This window comes from Rhinolophus sinicus, linkage group LG12 (genome assembly GCF_036562045.2).
Source record: "Rhinolophus sinicus isolate RSC01 linkage group LG12, ASM3656204v1, whole genome shotgun sequence".
Taxonomy (NCBI): domain Eukaryota; kingdom Metazoa; phylum Chordata; class Mammalia; order Chiroptera; family Rhinolophidae; genus Rhinolophus; species Rhinolophus sinicus.
In genome coordinates this window covers 32,795,785-32,820,812 of record NC_133761.1, presented here as the reverse complement: position 1 = coordinate 32,820,812, position 25,028 = coordinate 32,795,785, and the positions used below count along the sequence as shown (strand labels likewise).

At 42.5% G+C, this 25,028-nt stretch overlaps 1 protein-coding gene across 1 annotated transcript in view; it reads left to right on the top strand.

Moving 5' to 3' along the window:
* The window catches only part of POP1 (POP1 homolog, ribonuclease P/MRP subunit), a 32,937-nt gene extending 16,130 nt beyond the window's left edge, over window positions 1-16,807 (top strand). Inside the window, exons 10-14 of the mRNA XM_074316321.1 lie at window positions 2,679-2,794; window positions 4,918-5,109; window positions 6,233-6,387; window positions 12,939-13,280; window positions 14,241-16,807. Of these exons, the coding sequence (XP_074172422.1) occupies window positions 2,679-2,794; window positions 4,918-5,109; window positions 6,233-6,387; window positions 12,939-13,280; window positions 14,241-14,895 (1,460 nt within the window). The 3' untranslated portion in view covers window positions 14,896-16,807. The remainder of the gene's footprint in view (window positions 1-2,678; window positions 2,795-4,917; window positions 5,110-6,232; window positions 6,388-12,938; window positions 13,281-14,240) is intronic.
* Window positions 16,808-25,028: the final 8,221 nt, after the last annotated feature.

Here is a 25,028-nt window from a genome sequence, read left to right as displayed (position 1 = left end):
ATTAAATATACTTTTACAAATCTTTTCAATTTCATTACCACAGCATTTCACTATACAAATAACTGGTTTTCTGGGTGAGGTTTTAAAATACAAATTCTGCTGTACTCTGCACTTTAGTGTTTGCGCTCCTTACCATCTGCTCATTTGCTTTGATATAATACATTATTTTAACTAGTCTTTGTCTTCCAGAGATGAATCTGCTTTAGAAAATATTGAACTTACATTGTACTCATGGGCTGGTTTTAATCTTTCTCTTTACACACTCTTTGGTAGTGTGTACCCAAAACACTGGGAGAGTTGAGTTGCCTTAGAAGGATTGCAAACACTTTCACAGCACTGATGTGCAGTTGACTTTCAGAAGTGCCCAGTTAGTTATCTGTCATTTTGCAATGACTTCTCTGCTCTTGGGAGGAAAAAACTGATAGCTTCAGCTGGGTCCTTTTGACTATTCTGCATACTTAACTTAAAATAGAGTGAATTTGAAGGCTGTAACTTCGGTTTATTTGATTCCCAAATCATAAAGCTTTTTATTAGTTTTGTTTGCTTTTCTCAGTAAAACTTGAAGTTTTAATTTAAAATTTGGTGATCTCCAAATGTATTTAGGAAAAGAGAAAACAAGCTATTTCCTTCCATTTTAAAAGCCACAATTGTGGAGTTATGTAAGTCAGAAGGCTTTTGTCTGGGTAGGAAAGAATATACTCTATGTTAGTCTTGGGGGAAGGAATTAGTATTGCATTCAGCATTCGTACTCATTCTGGGTACACGAGGTGCTTGCTGACCCAGTTGGTAATGTTCTGTTGTCTCACTCAGTGAAGACTGTTGACCTAAAAAGGGTCTTCCCCTTTGCCTTCAGACATATTTTACTTTGTTTTAAATAGACTTTGTATTTTAAAACAGTTTTTAGGTTCACAGCAAAATTGAGTAGAACGTACAGAAAGTTCCCATATACCCCTGCCCCCACACATGCACAGCCTCCCTCACTGTCAACATCTTGCAGCAGAGAGTACATGTGTTACAATCCATGAACCTACATTGACACATCATTATCACCCAAAGTCCATAGTTTACATTAGGGTTCACTCTTGGTGTTATATGTTCTATAGGTTTGGACAAATGTATGTTGACATACATCTACCATTATACAGTGACATTCTCCATGACATGCTACCATTATAACATCATGCAGAATAGTTTCACTGTCCTGAGTCTGCTGTGCTCCACCTGTTTATCCCTCTCCCCCCCCCAACCCCTGATTCTTTTACTGTCTCAATAGTTTTGCCTTTCCCCGGAATGTCATGTAGTTGGGATCATACACTATGTAGCTTTTCGCATTGGCTTCTTTCACTTGGTAACATGCATTGAAGTTTCCTCCATGTCTTTTCATGGCTTGATAGCTCATTTCTCTTTTTGAATAATATTCCATTGTCTGGACATAACATCTACTTTGTTATATCTATTTATTATTATTTTTTAGAATATTTGAAGATGAGGTCGTGCTTTCCTGTGCCTTCACACCCTAAGTATCAGCCATCTCTTTTGTCTGCAGCCAAGTCCAAATAAAATCCCAATTCTGTCTCTCAAATCCATGGCAGCGCTCCACTGGGAAATATTTTGGGTAGACAGGCTCTTTGAGATGGAGCCTGTTTGCTCCTAGTCAGGCTATGAGAACTCGCAGCACGTAGCACTATTACTGTAGACTCTGTGGGTGGTTGTCTCCATGAGGAAGAGCAGTGTACCAGAGGCAGTTGCTGCTTTGAAGGAGCTTTCATCTCAGATCTTTTCATCAGTTAAATTTTTTTTAACTTTGTTCTCCCCTGAAATCTGTCATATTATGGCCTACTCACTTCCAACTTATTTTTTTTCCAGACATTAGACCCATGCAAGTACGTGTGTTTGACTGACCTTTCTATGTTGGCCTTTTAGGACCATAATCAAAACTCATGAATTGTCTGATTTTTTTTTTTTTAATTCTTCAGTCCAATAAAATAAGATTTGGCAGATTTTTCTCCTAGTGATTAAATGACTACATTTAGGAAGATTCCCATCAATGTATGTTTATAACTGAAAAGTTCCTTCTCCTTTCCCACTAGAGGAGTATTTGGCATGGTGTGGCTTATTTAAAGAATGACTATTTCACAGAAAACATGCTCATTTTAAAGGAATGAAAAAATATGTTTTATAGAAAGGAGTAAATATTCAGTTCAATAAAAAAAGGGTTCTCAGAGACTTTAAATAATAGGGCTGAAGAAAAGGATGGTACCTGTTGTCTCACCACCATCAGGCCAGGAATGATATAAAGACCCTGAAGCCAGTAGTTAACATGTGGCCTGTGCTGCCATTGCATATTAGCAAGAAATTTTTTGCCTTTGCAGTGGTTTCTAGAATTTGATTATCTTAAATGTGAAATTAGGTACAGTTATTTAAAGACAATTTTATGTGATATTTGCATCTTCTACACTAAAATGTCAAAAAATAAGTTTAGGAACCTTTGCTATTTCACTGATTATGAAGCCAACTATAAGAATAACTTAACATCTAGTCCAGTAAATTCTTCTAGAGAAGAAAAGTAAGTACCTATAAAATATTTTCTTGTAGCAAAAGGTCAACTGACAACATTTAGAGTTTGACTTAATTGATCTAAAGGATGTGGTTTGAAGGCTATTTCTTTTCCTTCTTAGATAATGAGAAAGTTAGACAGCTGCTTCTGGAGGGCGTGCCTGTGGAGTGTACGCATAGCTTTATTTGGAACCAAGCTATCTCTAAGAGTGTCACAGAGAATAAAATCTCGGATCAGGTAACTAATGGTGTAAGGATTATTGATAAAGTGATGAAGACAGGTTGAAATTCATCACTCGAGAGACCATAAAAGTTACTTCATACTTTATAGAATCCCATAGACTTCCTTTCATTTTCAAACAATTTATTGGTCCCTTACTTATGATATATAGTATGTTTTTTCCCCCTGTTCTTAGAGAAGAAGAGTCCCTAGAGAAAGTTAATACAAAGACCTTTTTCTTGAAATGATAATCTCATTGTTTAAATACATGTTTTTCTTTTATTGTTTTTTCCCCTAGAGTGTTCTGTCTGTCTTTATTTACTATTCTCCTGTCTTTAATTTCACAATGGTTGCACTCCTATCAGGACCAGGTATTGTATTAGAAGATGGGGTACATTAGGATATGGTCAAAGAAGTACGGGGACAAAGGAAGCCCAAAAAAGGGGTACTAAGCACAGACTATAGAAATTAGGGAAAGCTCCTGGATGGAGGAGCAGGTTTTTGAGCTGATGCTTAGGTGGGTGGTTAGAAATAACCAGACTCTTGTGGCCAGGGCTCAGTGGAGAAAGGATTGCCAGAAGTGAGAACAGCATATGCAAGTGCCCAGGCCCAAAATAGGATGATGTGTTTCGGAATCTCCCAAGTAGAGTAGTAGCTTTGAGTCAAGGGTCGGGGCAGGAGATGAAACTGAAGAGAAATAGGGACCAAGAAGACCTTGGGGCATTTTAAAGGATTTGTACTGACAATGTAGGGCTCCATTGAAGGTTTTAAGCTGGGTCATGACACGACCAGATTTCACTCCAGCAACACTGGAGGGTGGATGAGACTAGGGATGGGGATGTGGGAGGAGAAGCTGGAGAGAGGACTTGTGGTTGGATGACCTTAAAAGAGACCCTGGGAATATCTATGATATAGGACATGATGGGGGCCTGAAGTGTGGTTGTGTGCCTGGAGTGCAGGGGCTGGGACTAATACACATTCCTGGAAGGTGAAATTGACAAGACTCAGTGGTTGATTGGAAGATGGGTGGTGAGAAAGGAGGAGACTTGTAAATTAGGTCTGAAAGGTCTAGCTTGGGTTTAGGAGCTCAGCTTAAAGAGAGCTAGGGCCAGGTCTGACTTGTCACTGCTATATTCCCAAGGTCTAGAAGAATGTTTGGTATATAACGGATGCTCAGTAGATATTTGAATGAATGAACAATAAATACTTGAATGGATGAATGAATGAGGGACTGAACTATGAGAATTGTGGCATCATTTAGCTAGATGGGGAATACAGGAGGAGGGTGAATGCAGTGGGAAAGATGAAATTTCATCTCAGATAAATTGAGTTTGAGGGGCCTTGGGACTTCTCAGGAGCGGATGTCAAGGAGAGAGGTTTAATCCCAGAGGAAAAGTAGGCGCTAAAAGATAGACATTTTGGAATACCAACATGTAGATGATAGTGAAAATTAACCAGAAGTGAAAAAGGTGAGTCAGGACTTGGTCATGGCCTGACAAGTATCCATGAGGTAGGTAGACTCCGTAGCGTGGAGGCAGTCTCTTGGGTAGTTTTCTCAGCTACCCGAGCGGTAGACCTCTCTTCTACCTGTTCATCTGTTTGTACTGCTGGCAAGAAAATCTGAAAGGATGTTGTTATCTACAGTACCTACAGTCCACTTTAACAAATAATTTATAGTATCTCCTATTTTAAATCCTTAAGATCTGGTGAGAAATATTTTCTCAATCATAGTATTTTTACATTTGCCCCTCCTTGAGAAGTTGTTAATTGTTTGTACCTTTTTGACAACAAAGCTTAATCAAAGTAAAGGTAGGGACAGAGTATCAAAATATAAGATTAATCCTGATATAAGAGATTAGCGGAATGAATGTATATTATTTTACAACTTTGAATCATCTAGTATATTTAGCCCAAATTTAAGATAATTTGGCATTTTCTACCAAAGCACCTGTACAGAGGAAAATCGTCATAGGAGGAAATACCTTGTACTTAAAGTGGCTTATGTTTATTTATTAAGAACATTTTTTTTTTTTTGCTTTTTAAAAAAGCGTATAACTTTCTAAAGCTGCATATAGGGAGACCCAGTACAATCTCCCATAAGACTAGGGTTGTTTGTCTTGAGTTATTTTCTTCCACTTCAGGATTTAAACCGGAAGAGAAGTGAATTGCTGGTGCCCGGGTCACAGCTTGTTTTAGGTCCCCATGAATCCAAGATACCTCTACTTTTGATTCAACAGCCGGGAAAAGTGACTGGTGATGACCGACGAGGCTGGGGAAGTGGCTGGGATGTCCTGCTCCCAAAGGGCTGGGGCATGGCTTTTTGGATTCCATTGGTAGGTTACTTTTTTATTCCGACTAAGAGCTGCAGCGTTTAAAATACATTCCTAATAAATACCAAGTGCTGAAAATGTTCCAGCTTCAGGCACAATTTAGAAATTGAGTGCTATTTTTGTGCCCTTAGAGCTATAGTCCTGATACAAGATACTTCATAAAGTCCCTGGAGCCAGGCTTTTAGTAATGAGTTGTGCTGACATATTGTGAATTTTTGAGGTATTAAAAGTGGCCTGATTTTTGAATAGTGGCAACAAAATGTTGAGGGTTTTTTTTTTTCCTTGAAGAAATTTGTTACAGTTGAAAGAAAAACAATCTTTATAATTTTCTAATTTTTATAGATGTATAGAATACATTTTTTGTTTTCTAAGTGCTGACATATTCTTATTTATTAACTGCAACTAAGTATTTTATTAAAATCAAATATGTAGGGTTTTTGGGTGGTTTTTTTTGGTTAGTTTAAATATTTCTTTAAGCTAGAGAGTATAAAAGACATGTAAGACTGTTAGATTCATGCAGGTAATTAATTTTAGCGGTTATGCCTAGTGCAAGGGTTATTCAGCTAATCGTTTAGGAGTGGGACTATTTTTTAATAATTCTTATTTTAAAATTGTGAAATGTTTCAAGCGTACAAAAAGTATAGATGTTGATGTAATGAATGTCTGTGTACTATTGTTTACCCACTATCCAGTTTAGGAGATAAAACATTACAGATTCCATCTCTAATTCCATTTCCTTCCCTCCTTCTAAAAGAATCACTGTTCCTGTTTTTGGTATTTGTCATGACCATGCATGTTTTTATAGCTTTATAAAGCATGCTTATATCCCAAAATAAAATAACTATATTTGACATGTTTTTAAAGTTTGTATATACTTCACTGTATATATGCTTTTGCAGCTTGCTATATTCACTCAACATTGAGATTTTTCCATGTTGATTACTGAAGCTGTATTTCATTTATTTTTACTATTGTATAGTAACCCATTGTAGGATTTCTCCACAGTATATTTATCCATGCTCTTTTCAATGGGCATTTAGGTTGTTTCCCATTGTCCCCATATAAACGATTAAGCAATTTCACTTTAAGCTGGTTGTTGACAAGATCTTTTTGACATTTCCTTTAGATCTATCGAGGTGCAAGAGTTGGAGGATTGAAAGAGGCTATAATGCATTCTCAGTATAAAAGGTCTCCGTACATCCCAGGTGATTTTCCAGACTGCCCTGCTGGGATTCTGTTTGCTGAAGAGCAAGCCAAGAATCTTCTTGAAAAGTACAAACGGTAAGTAACTGGCTTCTGTAGTTTGATAAGGTCTTAAGAGGAAGAGAAGTGCTTATTCACACTGGTCAATATGGTTTGGAATGGCTTTGGTAACTCTTATTATTTAATGTTTCCATAGACTTTTCCTTGAGTTCAGCATTACCAAGACATAATTAAGTCAGCAGATTGTCTTAGATCTGGCTTTTATATAGGCCCATCAGGTTACAAATCCTTCCCTTGGTCATTTGATTACACTGCTAATGGTGTGCACCTAAATTGCGGACATGAGTTTCAGATACTTGTTAGTAGATTCTCACTGCCAACTCTGCCCCCTCAAAATAGCGTTTTTTATAACTGGTTATAGAGATAATACATATTGATGAAATCTTAATGAAACTATGGAAATGTATTAAAATAACTGTATAAATGCATTTAAAAACTGGTGTATTCATTCTAACCAGAGACAGAAGTACTGTCTTTACATTTTGGTATCTATCTATCTGGACTCTGTTTCTTTCTCTTTTTATTATCCACTGGGGGAGTGGCCAATGAGGAGCTTTGTTTCCCTTGTACTGTGAAGTACATGCTAACATTGGGAAACCTGTATTTCCTACTAAACTGTAGGCTCCTGGAAGCACGAAACACTCTTGCTTGTTGTGGCATCTGCAGTATCTAGCCAGTGCCTGGTGCACAGTGGGCCTAAGCACTGTTATTTGTTGACTGATGAATGAGTGAATAACTGAATGTTGGAGTTCCTTGACTGTGAGCTCCACTGTTGTTCTTTGCTGTTCACTGCTGCAACCACAGAGACAGGCAGTTCCTGGCTTTCAAACTGTTGAATGATGGGTGAATGAATGAATGAGTAAGTGAATGAACAGGGTATATTCCTGGATTAGTAGCTTAGAAGCTCTTTGAGGGCAGCGATCATGTATTTTATGCCTTGTGCATCCTATAATATGTAGCTGAGGGTCTCCTATGTGTTTGTTAAATATAATTGACAATAATGAGACAAGTAAAGAGTTAACAGGAGTGAGCTTGTGGGCTGGCAGGATGGGACAGGCAAAGAGTTAACAGGAGCTAGCTTGTGAGCTAACAGAAACAAACTTAAACATTAACCACTTGGCTCTAACTCCGCTGGTTAGCACTGCACCTGCAAGCTGACAGTCACCTCACATCCATCATAGGTGAGAACAGAACAGTTCCCAATTGCAACGGCAACCCCCTGCACAGTTACAAACACCCATCACAGATGGGAACAGAACAGTTCCCAATCACACCAGCAACCCCCTGCAAGCTGACATCCATCATAGTTGGGAACAGGACAGTTCCCAGAAGGAGACAATTATAGCAGCAGCTGTCCTGCAAGCTGACAAGCACCCTACAGCATCCTGCATGGACAAATATAAAACCATAGGGGGCCAGCCCAGTGGCTCAGGCAGTTGGAGCTCTGTGCTCCTAACGCTGAAGGCTGCAGGTTCGATTCCCACATGGGCCACTGGGGTCTCAACCACAAGGTTGCCGGTTTGATTCCTCAACTCCCGCAAGGGATGGTGGGCAGCACCCCCTGCAACTAAGATTGAACACAGCACCTTGAGCTGAGCTGCTGCTGAGCTCCCGGATGGCTCAGTTGGTTGGAGCGCATCCTCTCAACCACAAGGTTGCTTGTTCGACTCCCGCAAGGGATGGTGGGCTGCGCCCTCTGCAACTAACAATGGCAACTGGACCTGGAACTTAGTTGCACACTCCACAACTAAGATTGAAAGAACAACAACTTGACTTAGAAAAAGTCCTGGAAGTACACACTGTTCCCCAATAAAGTCCTGTTACTCTTCCCCAATTTAAATAAATAAATAAATAAATAAATAAATATGTGTGTGTGTGTGTGTGTGTGTGTGTGTGTGTGTGTGTGTGTATGTATATATGTATGTATGTATAAAACCCCAGCACTCCTCATTGGTGCAGCTGTCCCCATCAGACTCTGCCCTGGCACAACTCCATTTGCCAGTGTCTCTCTCTTACCCCTCTGTCTCTGCAACAATCCTTCTCAAACTGCCCTGGCAAAACTTCTGCCAGTTCCAAACAGAGCTGTCTCTCTCTTTAACTTTCAATAAATCTTTTCTCTGGCTACTCCTGCAGAGTCTTATAAATTCTTTCACATTCTGCAAACGACCAGGGGTTAATTCTACACCAAGACAAATAATGCTTACTTTTTACCCTTTAGACATTTTTACGCATACAAATTTCTTACAGATACAAATTTAAAAAATATGTACACTATTTTGAAACCTGCTTTTTTCATTTAATAATATATTATGGCTAATTTTCCCATATCGATAAATATAACTCTACACCAAGTGTTTGTAAACTTTTTCTATAAAGGGCCAGATGATAAATATTTTGGCTTTGTGAGCCCTTTGGTTTCCATGGCAACTACATCTCTCTTTCATGGTGGTACAAAAGCAGCCACAGAGCTTACATAAATGGATGAGCATGGCTGTGTTCCAGTCTCACTCTATTTATGGACTCTCAAATTTGAATTTCACAAAATTGTCATGTGCCATAAAAAACTATTCTTTTGTTTGTTTTCAACCATTTAAAAATGTAAAACCCATCGTCAGCTCATGGATCCTACAAAAGCAGACAGTGGGCCAGGTTTGGCCTGTGAGTCGCAGCCAACTCTTGCTCACAAAATAACTGAATGGATGCATAGGACTCCAGTATGGATGTACTATAATTTATCAGTTGATCTTTACATAATTTCTGATTTTTCCCTTTGTGTTTCTGTGAACAGTTTTCTATATGCATCGCTATATATTTGATTTATTTATTCATTCAGCACATCTCGTTAGAGCCTATTATGTGCCAAACACCTTTCTAAGCACTGAGACTATAGTAGAGGAAGGCAGGCAAAGTCTGTTTCTGCCCTTGTTGAGCTATATTTTTTATTAAAATCTAGTTAACATACAATATTATATTAGTTTCAGGTGTACAACATAGTTATTCAACATTTATATATCTAACGAAGTGCTCACCATGGTAAGTTAATAACCATCAGTCTCTGTACAAAGTTATGATATTATTGATTATATTCCCCGTGCTATACATTACATCCTTATTTATTTTATAACTTGAAGTTTTGTACCTCTTATTCCTCTTCACCTTTTTTCCCCTTCCCCCCGATCCCTTCCCCTCTGGCAGCCATCAGTTTGTTCTCTATATCTATGAGTCTGTTTCGGTTTTGTTTTGTTTGTTCATTTGTTTTGTTTTTTAGATTCCACATATAAATGAAATCATATGCTGTTTGTCTTTCTCTGTCTGCCTTTTTTCAGTTAACATAATACCCTCCAGGTCCATCCATGTTGTCACAAATGGCAAGATTTCATTCTTTTTTTATGGCTGAGTAGTAAATATATATCTATATCTATATCTCTATATATATCACATCTTCTTTATTCATTTGTTTATCGATGGACACCTTGGTTGCTTCCGTACTGTGGCTATTATAAATAATGCTGCAGTGAATATTAGGGTGCATTTGTCTTTTTGAATTAGCATTTTGTATTTTTTCAGATAAATGCCCAGAAGTGGAATTGCTGGATCATAAGGTAGTTCTAGTTTTAATTTTTTGAAGAACTTCCATACTGTTTTCCATAGTGGCTGCACCGATTTGCAACCCATCAACAGAGCACATCCTCGCCAATACTTATTTGTCTTTTTGATAATAGCCATTCTGACAGGAGTGAGGTGGTATTTCATTGTAGTTTTGATTTGCGTTTCCCTGATTAGTGATGTTGAGCATCTTTTCATATGTGTGTTGGCCATCTGTATGTCCTCTTTGGAGAAATATCTATTCAGGTCCTCTGCCCATGTTTTAATTAGATTGCTTTTTGGTGTTGAGTTGTATGAATTTTTTTATATATTTTGGACATTTGACCCTTATAAGATCTTTTCCCATTCAGTGGGTTGCCTTTTTGTTTTGTTGATGGTTTTCTTTGCTGTGAAATGAGCTTGTATTCTGGATGGAAGCACATGTTTCCAGGCTGGTGGAAGGGAACCAGGAAAGAGGAGGGAGGGGCTAAAACTGCAAGAGCAGAGTCCTAGAGTGTCCCCACTCTAGAGGAGGTGGCATCCAGGGCACCATTTTGCTGTTCATCCCTCAATCAATCCAACAACCCATCTTGTATTTGATGCATTTCAAAGTATGGCATTCCATAGGATCAGGCTCAGTTCTCTCATTTTCGTAGCTGGGAGTCTCACTGAAATGGGAACACAGATTAAGTGGTAGAGAGGTTCGGTAGCACTCTCCTGATTGTGATTGTTTTCTCACTGAAGAAATCAAGGTTGTAAGCTAGGGATAAGAAGAGGAGAGAGGCTGTTGGAGATTTGAGGAGAGGGGTATCAATGTAAACAGTTTTCTGGGAGAGTAGAAGATAGAATTGACTGGAGAAATGTAAGCAAGTCCACTTGAGTGTTGTTTGCCGTCAGACCACTGACGACTGTTGGGTGTCCTTCCCAGCTGTGTTCTGCCAATCAGGTGCTGGCATGGGGTAGGTGGAGGGTTGAAAGTCACGAGGATGGGCTTTGCCAAGTGGAGGGAGTAGAGGGTGTATGTGAGGGAGGGAACTCTCCTGAGCCATGGAATCTATGCTGATAAGGATAGAGATGTGAGGACGCTGGTGAGCAGTGAGGAAATAAATAGGAGCTTCAATGGTTGAGGAATTGTTGCGGGGAGAGGTAAATGGGCTGGGAAAATAGGAGGCATCACTCTGAGTGAAGGATACTTGAAATTGAGATTTTTAAGGTGTAGCAGGTATTAGCAATGACCCAAATGAAGGCGTGACCAGGAGAGTGGGTGGTTGAGGTAGGGTGAAGTAAAAGGTGTGAAATGAGGACACGAAGTTTCTAGGAGGCCAGAGTATCAGAGGGATGATATATGTAGATGCTGAAGCCACTGAGAATGACAGGAGTCATGATAGAGGGGAAGATAGTGTGGCAGGTGAATAGCCGGGGGTGGAGGGGTGGGGCGGGGGTGGAGCTGGCTAAAGAGGGAGAGCTAGTGGTTTTTCTAACGGTAGGTGCTGCTGGGAGCTGGCGGCCTGGAAGAGAAATGGTCTGGGCCATCAGGAGGACATCTGCCCACGCCTAGACCCATGAGAAGAGCTATAGGGGAAAGAAAGTGTAGACCGTAGGCTAAATCCCATAAGTAAGATTTCTGGTTTAGAGTGCACCTTAAGGGTTGATATTCTATCGACAGATTGCTGTTTGTACTCATTTGGGATTTCACCTGTAGTTATGAGGGTGCCTATTTTCCCTCATTCTCACTAACATATGATATTACCAGTCTTCTAATATTGACAGAATTGGTTGGTGAAAAAAAATGGCTTGTTATTGTTGTAATTTTCTGTTTGTTTGCTTACTAGTGAAGTTGGATATTTTAAGTGTGTTGAAGGTCTCAGGATAAGGCAAGTGCCCTGGAAGTGTTTTTTGGCTGCTCCACTTCTTAGGATATCACAGCATATAGTGAGAAATAAATGGAAGGGCTGTCTGGGTCTGTGCCAGAGGAGACCTTCAGTCTGAGGACAGCCTGGGACTCCCTAAAAGTCCTCTAGCCCAGAGTGGCCAGCAGCCAGGCTGCTCCCCACCTGCTGGGGTCAGTACGTGCCAGAGCAGACCCTGATTCTCACTAGTTTATGGTATTTCTCACAGGTTCTCCTTCTTACACTGCTGGAAAGGTCAGTTGGTATCACCCTTGTGGAGGGCAATTTGGAAATATCTGTCAAAATTGTAAACGCTAATAATACTCTGCATTAGCAGTTCCACTCTCAGGAATTTATCCTGTGGATATACTTGTGCCACCTGTTCAAGGTTATTCATTGCAGCATTGTTCGTAGAGGCAAAAACCTGAAAATAACCAGTGTCCTGCAATAGAGGACCATCTAAGTAAACGAGGGTATAATCGTATGGTGGGATAAGATATGCAGCCTTTTACAAAAGAATGGAGATCTCTTGCTGTATTAATATTAAGTGAGCTCCAGGATGTTTTGTTAAGTGAAAAAAGTAAAGTCTGGCAAAAAATAAAGTATCTAGTATGTTACCATTGTGTAAAAATGGGTAAAAAAATGAAACAAATATGTACATGTCTGCTTATATGTACATAAAAAGTCTCTGGAAGGACATATGAGATACTGATCTCTCTCTCTGGAGGGCAGCTGTGTCATGAGAGAAAAACTTCACCCTCACACCTTTTGTACCTTTAGAACTGAGAACTCTGTAAATGTGCAGGGACATAATTGCACACTGCAGGGACACCACTTACTTGTAGTCTTTCAGGGATGGCACTCCCAGGAGTTGTACAATAGCCACATGGGGCTACATTGTAGATGCATTATCTCTTAAAATAAAAACTGAAGAAAACAAAAACCTCGGCCTGTACAGCTGGTTATTATTCTTTATCATATTTCTTAGAAAACTTTTTTTGTATGTTTTTAAAATAGAGATATAGTACAGTGGCCATGATTATTTTAATTGTCCAGTGCTAAATTGTTCAAAATTTCCTCTTTGGTTTTCATTAGACGCCCTCCTGCAAAGCGGCCCAACTACGTTAAACTTGGCACTCTGGCACCTTTCTGCTGCCCCTGGGAGCAGTTGACTCAAGACTGGGAATCAAGAGCTCAGGCCCAAGAGGAATCATCTGTAGCTTCCTCTCCAAGTGGTGAGGAGAGCGACTGGAGAGGAGACGAGGTGCCTTGTGCTCCCACGCCGGAAAAAACTCGTCAAGTGTCTGATGCAGTGGGCACATCGCTGCACGCCTGCAGTGAACCTAGAGGTCGAATGGACACAGAGTGTCCGGCCCAGATGGGCACTGAGTGGGCAACGGGCCAGGATGCCGCCTGTAGGCGCCTCTGCGTTCTTAGGTAAGGTGCTCATGACGTCCCCATATGTTTTGGGTGGTCTGTTCTACTGCTGACCCGGCCATAGGATATATGTGAAAGTTATCACTGTTCTTTTATGCAAAGTAAATTTATGGGCTTTCCTAGAGGCACAGGGAAACAGTTACGTCACTTTTCATTTGGGGCATGATACTAACTAATGAAATGATTTGAAATATTGTCATCTAATAAGGACCTAAACCAAGTCTTTTTTTAATTAAAAAAAATTTTTTTATGACCTGTTTCATTTGCTCACAAAGCAGCTCACAAGTGTATTCTTAGGTCAAAAACATTTGCAGACTCTGAACAAGCAAGCATTCTTTGCTTTAAATCACTGATTTCATTAAATCATTAGATTTCTTCCTGTTCCTTTTGAATGATCTGAACTTGTGGCCGATTAGGCACTGATTCATTGTAATATTGTCATATCACAGAGGCTCCCATATAAAATGTGTTCTACTCCCAATACTGCCGCAGGCTGTTAGATTTTGCTCATCAGTTACCTTTTATTCAGTGCTCTGATTTTTAATAAGTGCTCATCCCTCTTTCCTTATACTTATTTTTTCTGTATAGTAACCTCATAAGTTCATATCCTTCCTTTTTATTTTTCATATAACTCCCTGAGCGTTTCTTTTCTCATGAAAGTATCAGCTCTTCTCACTGTGATTAGAGCCTCAGATGCTATCCCACGGTCTTGTTTTTCTCCGCCTTCAACTTCTTAAACCTTTAGTCCTTCTGTCTCAGAATAGTAGATGCATAAAAAGAAAAATATGATTACAAAAATACATTAATGTGTATTTTAAATTTTTTTTTAAATTCGAGTTTTGATCCTTTCCCACACGGAGTATAAAAAAATCAGATTACCTCTAGCATGCCCAGTCTTCTAAGTGCATATTTTCTCCTTGAACAAAATATCCTCAAACGTGTTTCTCCAACTTCATCTAGGAGTAGAGCATCTCTGAAGCAGCTGTCAGCCTGGTGTGGGCCCAGTTCCGGGGACAGTCGGGCAGCCCGGCAAGTTCCCCGGAGAGGGCAGCAGGAACTGACCAGAGCGGCTTGCCTGTCCCTCTTGGACCGCTTCCCCAGGGCCCTGGTGTGGGTCAGCCTGTCCCTGCTCAGGAAGGGCAGCCCCGAGCCGCACGCCATGATCTGCGTCCCAGCCAAGGAGGACCTCCTCCAGCTCAGTCAGGATCGGCTCTACTGTGGGCCCCAGGAATCCAAGCACAGCGACCCATTCAAGAGCAAGATCCGGAAACAGAAAGAGAAGAAAAAACTAGAGAAGAGGCAGAACCGAGGGCATACTGTGTCTGAGGGCCTGGAAGCAGGGCCCCTGATGGCTGAGCACCAAGCTCCCACCCTGGGCTTGTGGTCGGGCCCTCTCCCCGATGTGACTTCTCACTGCTCCAGAGTTCTCCTTGGCTTTGTCACACAGGGAGATTTTTCTATGGCTGTCGGCTGTGGAGAAGCCCTGGGGTTTGTTAGTTTGACAGGCTTGCTGGATATGCTGTCCAACCAGCCAGCCGGGGAGAGGGGCCTAGTGTTACTGAGGCCTCCTGCCTCTCTGCAGTATCGATTTGCGAGAATTGCTATTGAGGTGTGAATGCTGGTTTACGTCCTTGCAGGGTACGGACGGTAACTGCATTTGCCAAGTACCGCAATTGGAGAGTTTTGTTTTCTCCATCTTCTGTTTCAAAATATCACATGAAATTCCTTGGAAATGAGAATAAAAAATTATGTATTATGCAAATGGGTGAAATGTTTACATCATTCCAGTAATCTCATTGATTTCTGTCTTTCCTTGTCCTTGCTGAATACTTTAAAATTATTTGGCATATATAGTCAAAGCTTTTCTCTTATGATTTCTTGGTCTGTGTAATTCTTGCTGAAAATAATTAGAAGCTCTGTTTTCTCATCCCCCTTTTTTTTTATTAGGAACAAAGGGCTGTCAAGTCTATTTGAAAAACCTTGTAGTCATGCGATAAGCAACACTGGTTGTTTAATGATTTGATTGTTACGGAAGAGGAAAAGAGTATAAACATCTGGCCTTTGTACATGAAATGAAATGTGGGCCCCCGTCTGGGCCATGTTCAGTTCTGTATGTAATCAGCATGCCTAACACTTTACACCATAAAGAAGGAAATCATGGAAAATTTATTGCTGCCTCTTATTGGGCAGGCTCAGTTTATGGCAAGAATGTTGGGGTGGAATTAGAATGTGCGTCTTTGATTTTATTACCCATCTTCTTTGTTGTCGACTAATACATGATCTTAGGAATTATTTAATTTTCTGTGCTTTTTGTTTCTGCAAGGAATTTTTCAAAGCCATAGAGGAGCATTTCTCAAAATACGTTCTGTGAAATATGTTAACCTAAAAACAAAAAACAGAGATTCTAAGGTCATTTTGACTTGGGAAACTCTGGGTTTAACAAAGTTAAGCATTTCTTTTTGAAGGACTTCTAGAACTTTCCATGTTATTTTGTACATTGTTAATCTCTAGGAAGTGGATAATAGTCTGCCGTATTTTCTAAATCTTTTTGATCCCAATACTCCTTTTGCAAGGAGCACGTGGGGACAGAGTCCCAGAGAGCACTTTCCAGGCTTTCGGCCTCATGTGGAAAGGTGCTGGCTCGGGTAGTAGATGGCCGTCAGCTGTGGCTATTTGGCTGTCAGCTGTAACCAAGTAGCCCCTGATATAACTGCCACGGCTGCGTTGGTTGGTTAGTCGGTGGGTTGGCAGGCAGAGAAGCGGACGGCAGGTCGCAGGTCGTGTGACTCCAGCCTCCAATGAGACTATAGTGCCACCAGTGAGACTATAGTGGTATGACTCCCCTACCTATGGCTCCGTAGGTGTTCCTTTTTGGCCTCACCATATCCTGCGTTCTTATGTGGGGAGCGGGACCAGAGACCCCGCAGGCTGCCCTGCACGACAGAGCACTTTGTAGGACCAGTGTTCTTAGGAAGGGACATACTTTGGGAAATGTGGCTATACAGTGCAATACTTACCTCTGCAAGGTGACAACTAAAATAACAAGCAGCTTTTAAACATTAATTACCCACCTGACATTTTGAGCAGGGTATAAAAGAGAGGTCTCATTTAGTCCCCTAGGAAGAGTGGGGTCATTAGTGCCTTTTTCCACTTGTAGAGAAACTAGGTACTCATTAACTTTTAGTTGCTGTGTTGGTCTCACTCGTACCCTCAGTCCATATTTTTCTGTTACACATTTCCAACTGAGCTTGAATGGGATTTAAAAAAAAAAAATTTATACAGTTAGGCATCATTTCCTATAAATGCATTGGGTTTTTGCAGTAGCATCTGGCAATAAGTACTTTTGGGGGTGATGAGTTGGAGAGAGATACTGCAAGTATTATAGTAGCTAGTAAAATATATGATGTTTTTCTTCTCACCATGCCTCTAAATGTATTTGCGTCCAACCCAAATGAAACTGACGAAAAAAATAGTATGACTTAGGGATATCTGTAAACAGAACAAATTAAAATGTCACCTGATGTTCAGTTGTGAATATTTATTGGACCATTCTTCATTTGTTTTCTAGGCTCTAAGCCACTTCATCTGTGGCCTAGTTCGCTTGATGACAGAAGTGCTGTGAGTCAGTGAGCCTTGTTCAGCACAGGACCCTGCCTAGGGCCTGCTGCCTGCCCTCGTTATAAGGGACAGGGCACGTTTGGTCTGCTTTGTGGTGGTAGGTCAAAGAACTACACGCTGAAAGGATAGACTAGCATTTCCCTAAATATATTCCTGGAGCACTGATCCTGAGATGTTTTCTAGAAAAAAGTGTTCCATGGCTAACTAAATCTGGGGATAGCTGAATATACTTATCCTCCTATTGCAGATTTGTAATGAATGTCAGTATAACCGAGGCTCTGTATATGCCTGCAGGGAGGAAATCTGTCTTTCACAGACCCCCTTCTCACCTTTTTTTTTTTTTTTTGCATAGCTTGTCCAGAGAACACTAGTTTCATGGAATGTACTGGAACGTGTTTATTTTGATCCTACTAGAAGCCTGCTAAGGTTATATTGTGGCCCCTGCCCTCTCGTTTAGGGGACTAAGATTTCAGAGTTCGTAAAGTCAGGAAGTGTCCTAAAAAGCAGAGTTGTGAGCTGAACACCCAGAGACCAGCTATATACCTGAGTTGTGTATGAAACAGAATTGATTCTTCCTGTGTGATTATGCTTTTTTTTACATTACATAAGTAATTTTTATATTAATAATCCCTGTACATCATAGAAAATTAGAAAATGCTGATAAGCAACAGCAATAATAAAACAAATCACCTGGAGTTTCACCACCGAGATGTAACCACTGTACCTTTCTGATAAATAACCTGCTAGGCTTTGTTTCTGGATGTGTGTTGGTAGTTTTCTTTTAAGAAAAATAGCTTCAGTAATTGCTGATGTAAAAAACCTATGCAATACATGTGCGGTTTAAGTGCATATCACCAATTCCTTGTGGAGCTTGATTAGCGGGAACCTGAATGTTTATACTCCTTTTATGGGAAATAGGAAGTTAGTAGGTGCATCACGCACTCAATATATCATTGTCTTGCCCACTATATGCTTAGGGTGAGTTCTTTCTCCCCAGTGGCAAGTGAGGTGAGCCCTTGGTGGCTCCATGGACTCCATAATAGCCTTAACTGGTCTATCTGTGGCCAGCTAATCCGAGGCTTGGGGAGTACCGAACCTTGGTCCAGGACTGCGCTGCCTTACAGATGACAGACTAGCAACTGTGGGGCACTCAGAGCAGCAACCCCAGTTACACAGATTATGGTCATCCCGAACATGGAGGACCACAGGTGCTGTCGTTTCTTTGACAACAGTGGCTTTTATCCCTGGCTGCACATTAGAATCAGCTGATACTCCCAGCCTCCTCCCAGAAAGCAATCTGGGTTGGGCCCCTGCATCAGGAGTTCTTAGAAGTACCCAGGCCCTTCTGATGTGTGACTTGGGCTGAGGACAGTGTCTTTAGGAGGTCTGGCTCTTTGGACCCCCTGCACCTTGAGGAAAAAGCATGAATAATGAGGCTGTGGGAACCTTACCACTGTTGTGCTATTAGCAGATCCCGCACACTGGATCTGTTGACTGCATTGTGAAACCGCCAGGTGGAACTTCATGAGAGCATGGTGGTGAGGCCTGGTGGCCCGGAGCAGGGGCTTCCACCGGGGGAAGAGGCCTGGTCTTGACAACAGCCTGGCTCTTTGCTTGTATAACCTTCCCTTCTTGGGAGTATAAAATGAGGTCTTGTTTTGTTTACTTTCTCTTGGGGACCATCCCTTCAGATCAGCTATGCTTAACCTTGGCTGTGTATTGGGATCACCTGGGGAGCTTTCACAGCCCGGGTGCCCAGGCCTGCCCCACAGGGATGCTGATTTACCTGGTCAGGGGTGTGGCCTGGATAGTGGGATTCTTAAGAGCTCCAGGTGACTTGCAGCCAGGGTAGAGAACCACTGCTCCAGACATTTAATATCAGGTTCCAATGTCATTAGACAAGATCACAGAAACTTATCCGTAACGGGGAACCGTGCAGGGCAGGAACAGATGTAGGCTGTCTTGAGCAGGGCACAGAGCTGTCACTGATGGATGTCCCTGGATAGGGTCCTGCTGGATTGGAGCAAACAGCCAAGTTCACATAATGACATTTCCCTTCCCCTTTTTAAAAATCAAAGCTTAACTAGGTACTGTTCTGGAAGATCCCACCCTAATCACCCGTGTTTTTTCACTGAAGGAAATGCTTGCAAACCTGGAACTCTCCCATCTCAGTAACACTCCTCGCAGCCTCCACTGTGCTCTGAACATGCTGGTCTTTCTGTTCCTGGAATTCTGTTCCTCCTCTGTTCCACCAAGCTCTAGGTGCCTCCACGACTTAACATGAGCTGTGCTCTGCCTTCATGGAATGTTCTCTCACCCATCCTCCCCCACACTTCTGCATACCTGTCCGCTCTCACCCTTTCCAGCTTGTCTTTATATTTCTCAGAGAGGCCTCCTCCTGCCTACATTATTTTCTACCACACAGGGGTTTGTTTCCTGATGACACCACAATATATAATAATTATCTTATTGTTTATTTGTTTATTGTCTGTTTCACTAGGTGTGGGGGCAGAGCCCCAGAAAGAAGTTTCCAGGCTCTCAGCCTCACATAGACAGGTGCTGGCTCAGGTAGTAAATGGCCATCAATGTGATTGGATGGCCATCAGCTGTGGCTAGTTGGCCGTCAGCTGTAACCAGTGAGCCATTGGCCACTAATATAACTGCTGTGGCTATGCTAGAAGAGCAAAAGGAGAAAGAATGGGGCTAGCAAGAAGATGGCGGCTAGGCTGGCAAGCGTGGATGGCGGTTTGCGGACAGTGTGGATCCAGCCTCCAGTGAGAGTATAGTGCCGCCAGAGAGAATATAGTGGTATGACTCCCCTACCTATGGCTCCGTGTGTGTTCCTTTTTGGCCTTGCCATATCCTGCATTCTTGTATGGGGAGCGGGAGCAGAGACCCCGCAGGCCACCCGGCATGACACTAGGCTGTGAGCCTCCTGAAGGGGAGACTATCTTTTTAAATTTTATTTTACTATTATTATTTTTTAATTTAAGTATATAGATACAGTTGGTATACAATCTGTGGGGACAGAGCCAGGAGAGCAGTTTCTAAGCTCTCGGCCTCACGTGGAAAGGTGCTGGCTTGGGTAGTAGTTGGCCGTCAGCTGTGCCTAGTTGGCCATCAGCTGTTACTGGTTAGCCATTAGCCACTAATATAACTGCCGTGGCTACATGAGTTGGTTGGTTGGTTGGTTGGCAGAGAAGCAGGCTGTGGATTGCAGCTAGCAAGCGTGGATGGCGGATTGTGCAGCTCCTACTTCCTGTGTCTCGCCTGGCCTCCAGCGAGAAGGGAGTGCAGGAAGACCCCCTGTTGGGGTACTGGCGGATGTTTGCTTTTGTGTCTCGACCCCCGTCATCGAGAATATAATGGTATGAACCCATGGCTCTTTTGGTGCTTCTTTTTGGCCTCACAATATCCTGCGTTCTTTTGTGGGGAGCGGGAGCTGAGTGAGACCCTGCATGACACAGTCCTATATTGGTTTTATTAGTTTCAGGTGCACAATATAGTGATTCGACATTTTTATACCTTACACTGCGATCACTAATTCTAGTAATTGTCTGTCACGATGCAAGATTGTCACAGTATTATTGATTATATTTCCCTTCCTCTTTTCACTCATCCCCACCCCCTCCCTTCTGGTAACCATCCCTTTGGTCTCTGTTCCTGTAAGTCTGTTTTTGTTTTGTTTTATTTGCTTTGTTTTGTTTTTAGTTTCAACATATAAGTGAAACCATATAGTATTTGTCTTTCTCTGCCTGACTTATTTCACTTAGCATTAATACCTCTAGATCCATTCACGTTATCACAAATGGCAATAATTCATTTTTATTGCTGCATAATATTCCATTGTGTGTGTGTGTGTGTACCATATCTTGGCTACTGTAAATAACGTTGCAATGAACATAGGGGTGCATATATCTTTTCGAATTAGTGAGACTGTGTCTTATTTTATTACTGTTGCACCTCATATTGTAGCACAGTGCCTAATCCATAACTTGTGCTTAATATGTTTTTGTTGATGCATTAATTAAAGAGGGTGTTTGTATTAAACTACAATACTGTTTTAGCAAAGGTGTATGTTGTAATGCACAAATTAGCCACTAGGTGGTGCCAAGACCTCATAAAAAACAGCTTGCTCTAGAAAAACATCAAAATTAAAATACGATTGAGTTGTGTATGTCGTTGGAATGGGGGAGTTTATGAGGTTACAGATCAATTAATATTCTCTTTTGGCACAGACCCATCCTACTAAAATCCTAGTTTGAAAAGACTTTGATTTTTAAAGAGGGAACTAGAGAAGAAACAACTTTGAAATCTCCTATTTAATGAATGAATCCCATCCACATAATCCTCAGTAAGTTTGCCCTCCCCTCAGGAGCTGAATGCCTCCAATGACAGGGAGCTCAATACTTCACCTGGAGATGCCATCTCCCCCGTAGCAGCAACTGATGGGTGAATTGCCTCTAGCCCGTCCTTACGCGAGGTAACAGTGAGAACCAGCCTTTTATTTTTAGGAAGTCAGTTATTAACCTTTTTGTTTATCTCTTCTCCAGGCTAAAAAAGCCTCATTTCTTTCACTTTCCTTCTCTTGTTTCCTACATCTCACAGAGGACGTTAAATTATTTTTTGGACAAGACATGATTTGTTCTCAGAACAATCTTGCTCAGTTGCAGGAGGCTTGGGCAGGGCTGCAGGCTTTAATGAAAGCCTGGAACATTCTGGGTCACTGTGGGCCCTCTCTAAAGTCTCCAGCCTCCTCCTCCCTTGCTCTGCAGGATATCGCCGCTACTGCTTGAGGCATTTGTGAGCTTGGTTTTCCTCAAAAGCAGAGCCTGGGACAGCTTACGTGCAGGTAGCGACCTAAGGGAACAGAACTGAGCAGAGAGAACTGGGGCAGTGAAAGCCGATTTGATCATGTGTTATTCAACCGGTTACCCATGGGGGCAAGTGAGTGTGTCTCTGCATTGTCCACATGGGGCCCAAAGAGGGAAATCTGTATTTATCAGCTCTCATTCCTACTGGTCAGGGGTTGCCCCAGGGAGAGTTCATTGCCTTGTTTGCACCTCCAGGTTTGCACGCCCAGGTGATAGAATATCTGACTGCTCTGTGGGGATCCCACTGAAGGCCAGCCAAGAAGCCCCAAGGGCAGAAACAAAAAGGGCAACTAAGGCAAGGCTCTGGGACTACACCTGTTCCCAGCAGGTTGCTGCTGTAAGGGCTGAACAGAAGTACGCCAAAGGAACATGGGACAAGAGAAAAGATACCTAGCAGAGCCCTCAGGAGACAGGGTGACTATTTCCTGTTGCAATTTCTGAAGAGCCAAGGGTGTCTGTGTGTGTGTGTGTGTGTGTGTGTGTGTTAAGAGGGGGAAGAGGTGTCAGGGGTGCTTGATGAGCTCTCTGAAATAAGTGCCAGCAGTTGGTGTATAGACTAAAGTCGATCTTACCAAAGTTGGGGGCAGCGGTGGCCCAGCCACCCAGCAATCACTCCGACCAGGGAATGTGTGCAGGGACCCTTCCTCCCTTCCGTGGGCACCACCTGGTACAGTTCGGAATATTGCCTGTCGTATGCCTGCAACGGTCATTAGGAAACAAGTCCCAAGACTGCTGTCTGGTAAGAAAAGAAGCCGTGGAGACGTCCTTCTGGCTCGGGGGTCAGCTTTCCCATCATTCCTGTGCAACTAGCTTCCGGCTTCCTTTCTGCTCACTCCTACGCACCTCATTTTTCCCTCTCCCAACTCAGCAGTTCCCCTCTCGGCTTGCCTCATTTATCTGCTTCCTCAGTAAAATGGAGTAGATTGGAGGACAGTCTTGCTACTTAAAAGTGTGGTCCTGGGACCAGCAGCATCAGCGTTAGAAAAGCAGGATCTCAGGCCGCACCCAAACCTGAAGAACAAGGTCACTGGGGGCTGTGTCTCCACAGAGGAGCTGCAGGGGCAGTGGACTGAGGCAGTGGTGTCAACATGGTTATCCTCAGAAGCATCTGGGGAGCTTTTGAAATACACGAATTTCTGAGCATCTGTTTTGCGGCCCTGAAATCTGTAGTTTTTATTAAGCAACCTTCGTGATTCAAGCACAGGCCATTCATGGGACCAGGATAGATATCTCTGGGTTTTTTTCTACTTCTAAAATTCTGATATTTTTGCCACTGAATTTTCACAATTTTAATGGCACTATTTTTGGGTATTATGAATTAGTGGTGCGTAAGGGTTTTTTTTGCTTTTTTGTTTTTGTTTTTTTAAACAAATAGTTTCTGATTGCTGAATATTCTGGTCAGCAACTTGTCTTCCAGCATCTAATAGATATTCCTTTAACTTACGGGTACTTTACTAGGTTCTGCAAATCTCCCATGACCTCACACTTTGGGGACACTCCGGCAGTGCCTGGGATGGCATTTTGTCTCAGCCCCACAGCCACTAGGCACTAGACAGATGTGTCCGAGATGCCAGGTCCTGACTCCCTGATATTGCTGTTGAGAGATGGAGCCCAAAGCATCTACAGAGAGAAGTCAGAGTGTCTGTTCGCATTTGGTCTCACCGAGCATCTTGGATGGCCCCAGGTCAGCCCGGTGTACCCACAACATGCCCTTGTAAGTCTGAGTGGCCTTCGAGAAAGCAACTCCAATCCTTTGCCCTGGGAGCCTGTCTGGGGTGTGTGTGGCAGCACCCACCCTCATGAGGGGATAAAAACTGAGTGCTGTGAAGAAGTGAGAGGAGGGAGGAGGCTAAAGACTTCAGGGCAGCCCCACCATGCTGAGAGGTTATAAGGCGGCAGAGGCTCCAAGCCAAACATGATTTCCGTAGGAGGGCCTTCCTCCTGGAACTTGAACTCGCATGCAAAGCTGAAATAGCTCATGCTAGAAAATGCCTCTATGAGTCGTTTTCTTCTGCCTGTCAGTGGCCTGTGGAGCTATCCCTTTGGAATAGAAAGGAGAGAAGGTAGGAATTGTTTCTTACAAAGGGCAGAGCTTGGCTCCCCCAAAAGCTGTCACTCATTCAGGTAAATACACGGGGGTGGGGGGGGTGAGGTACCCCCCACAGGGAAGGAAGTCGCAGTCAAGGGGAAGCTGGCCTTCAGCAGGAGGCCAGTGAGGATTGGGGGTGTGATTTTTTTCCTGGGCCAACATCACACAGAGGGCTTTGCTCCTCCCCACCCTACTCAGAGTCCAGAGGTGAGGGTGGCTGTGGCTGCATGTCCGCCATGTTCCCAGGCTGAATCGGTGGACACGTCCCCAAGTCTGAGGGAGAGTGGAGAGTGGGAAGAGGGGAGCATTGTGACCATGGAGTCAAGCCAGGAGCAGGGACAGCTAAGGAGCCGCAAGCCCCAGCACAATGCTCCCTCATCATTGTCACTAGTGCTTCCTCAGCATGTATTTCCCTGAGGTGTGAAAAAAATTAGTTCTACCAGTTTGGCCTGCAGAATGGATTTTCAGCTTCTAACTACTTTAGTCATTAGTAATAATAAAGAGGGAATGCTGAGCAATCACTGTACATGAGACTTTATGTGCAATAGTTATTGTAATATGTACAACCACACTCTTAAATTGTCTCCACTTTACAGAAGAGGAAACAGGTTTAGAGAGGGGGTAATTTGCTGGAAAGACACAGCTTTGGGGTTTTGGCCTAAGACGGCTGACTCTGAGGCTGAGCTCATAACCGCACCCGTGCTGTGCTTCTCCCACCCTTCATCCATTCAGGCATCAGGGCGTGTCTGCTGCTCTGTGCCAGGCACAGGAGGGATCAGATAAAACAGGAATCAGGTGTGACTTCTCCTCAAGCAGTTCAAGGTCAACAACGTGCGGCTTTGGTGCCACGTGAAGAGTGTTGAGGATTTTGGCATGTGGCCTGGCATAGGTATCTAGTCTTTCTTATCCTGCTGTTTTCCTAGGGAAGATGGCCTTGGCGTCCCAATAGATTGATTTCTCTTTAATTTTTCCCTGATATGCCACTGTTATTTACCATTCGAGCACCACCCAAAATCATTCATCTTGCCATCATCAGGCATTTAGGAAAGACCAGGCTTATGTCTCCCAATTGGCCTGTTCATGTTTAAAACATCAGCCAAAAGCAAAACGATAAAACACACAGCCACCCATCCACCCAGAAAGGAGTGGGTACCCTGCATAGCATTC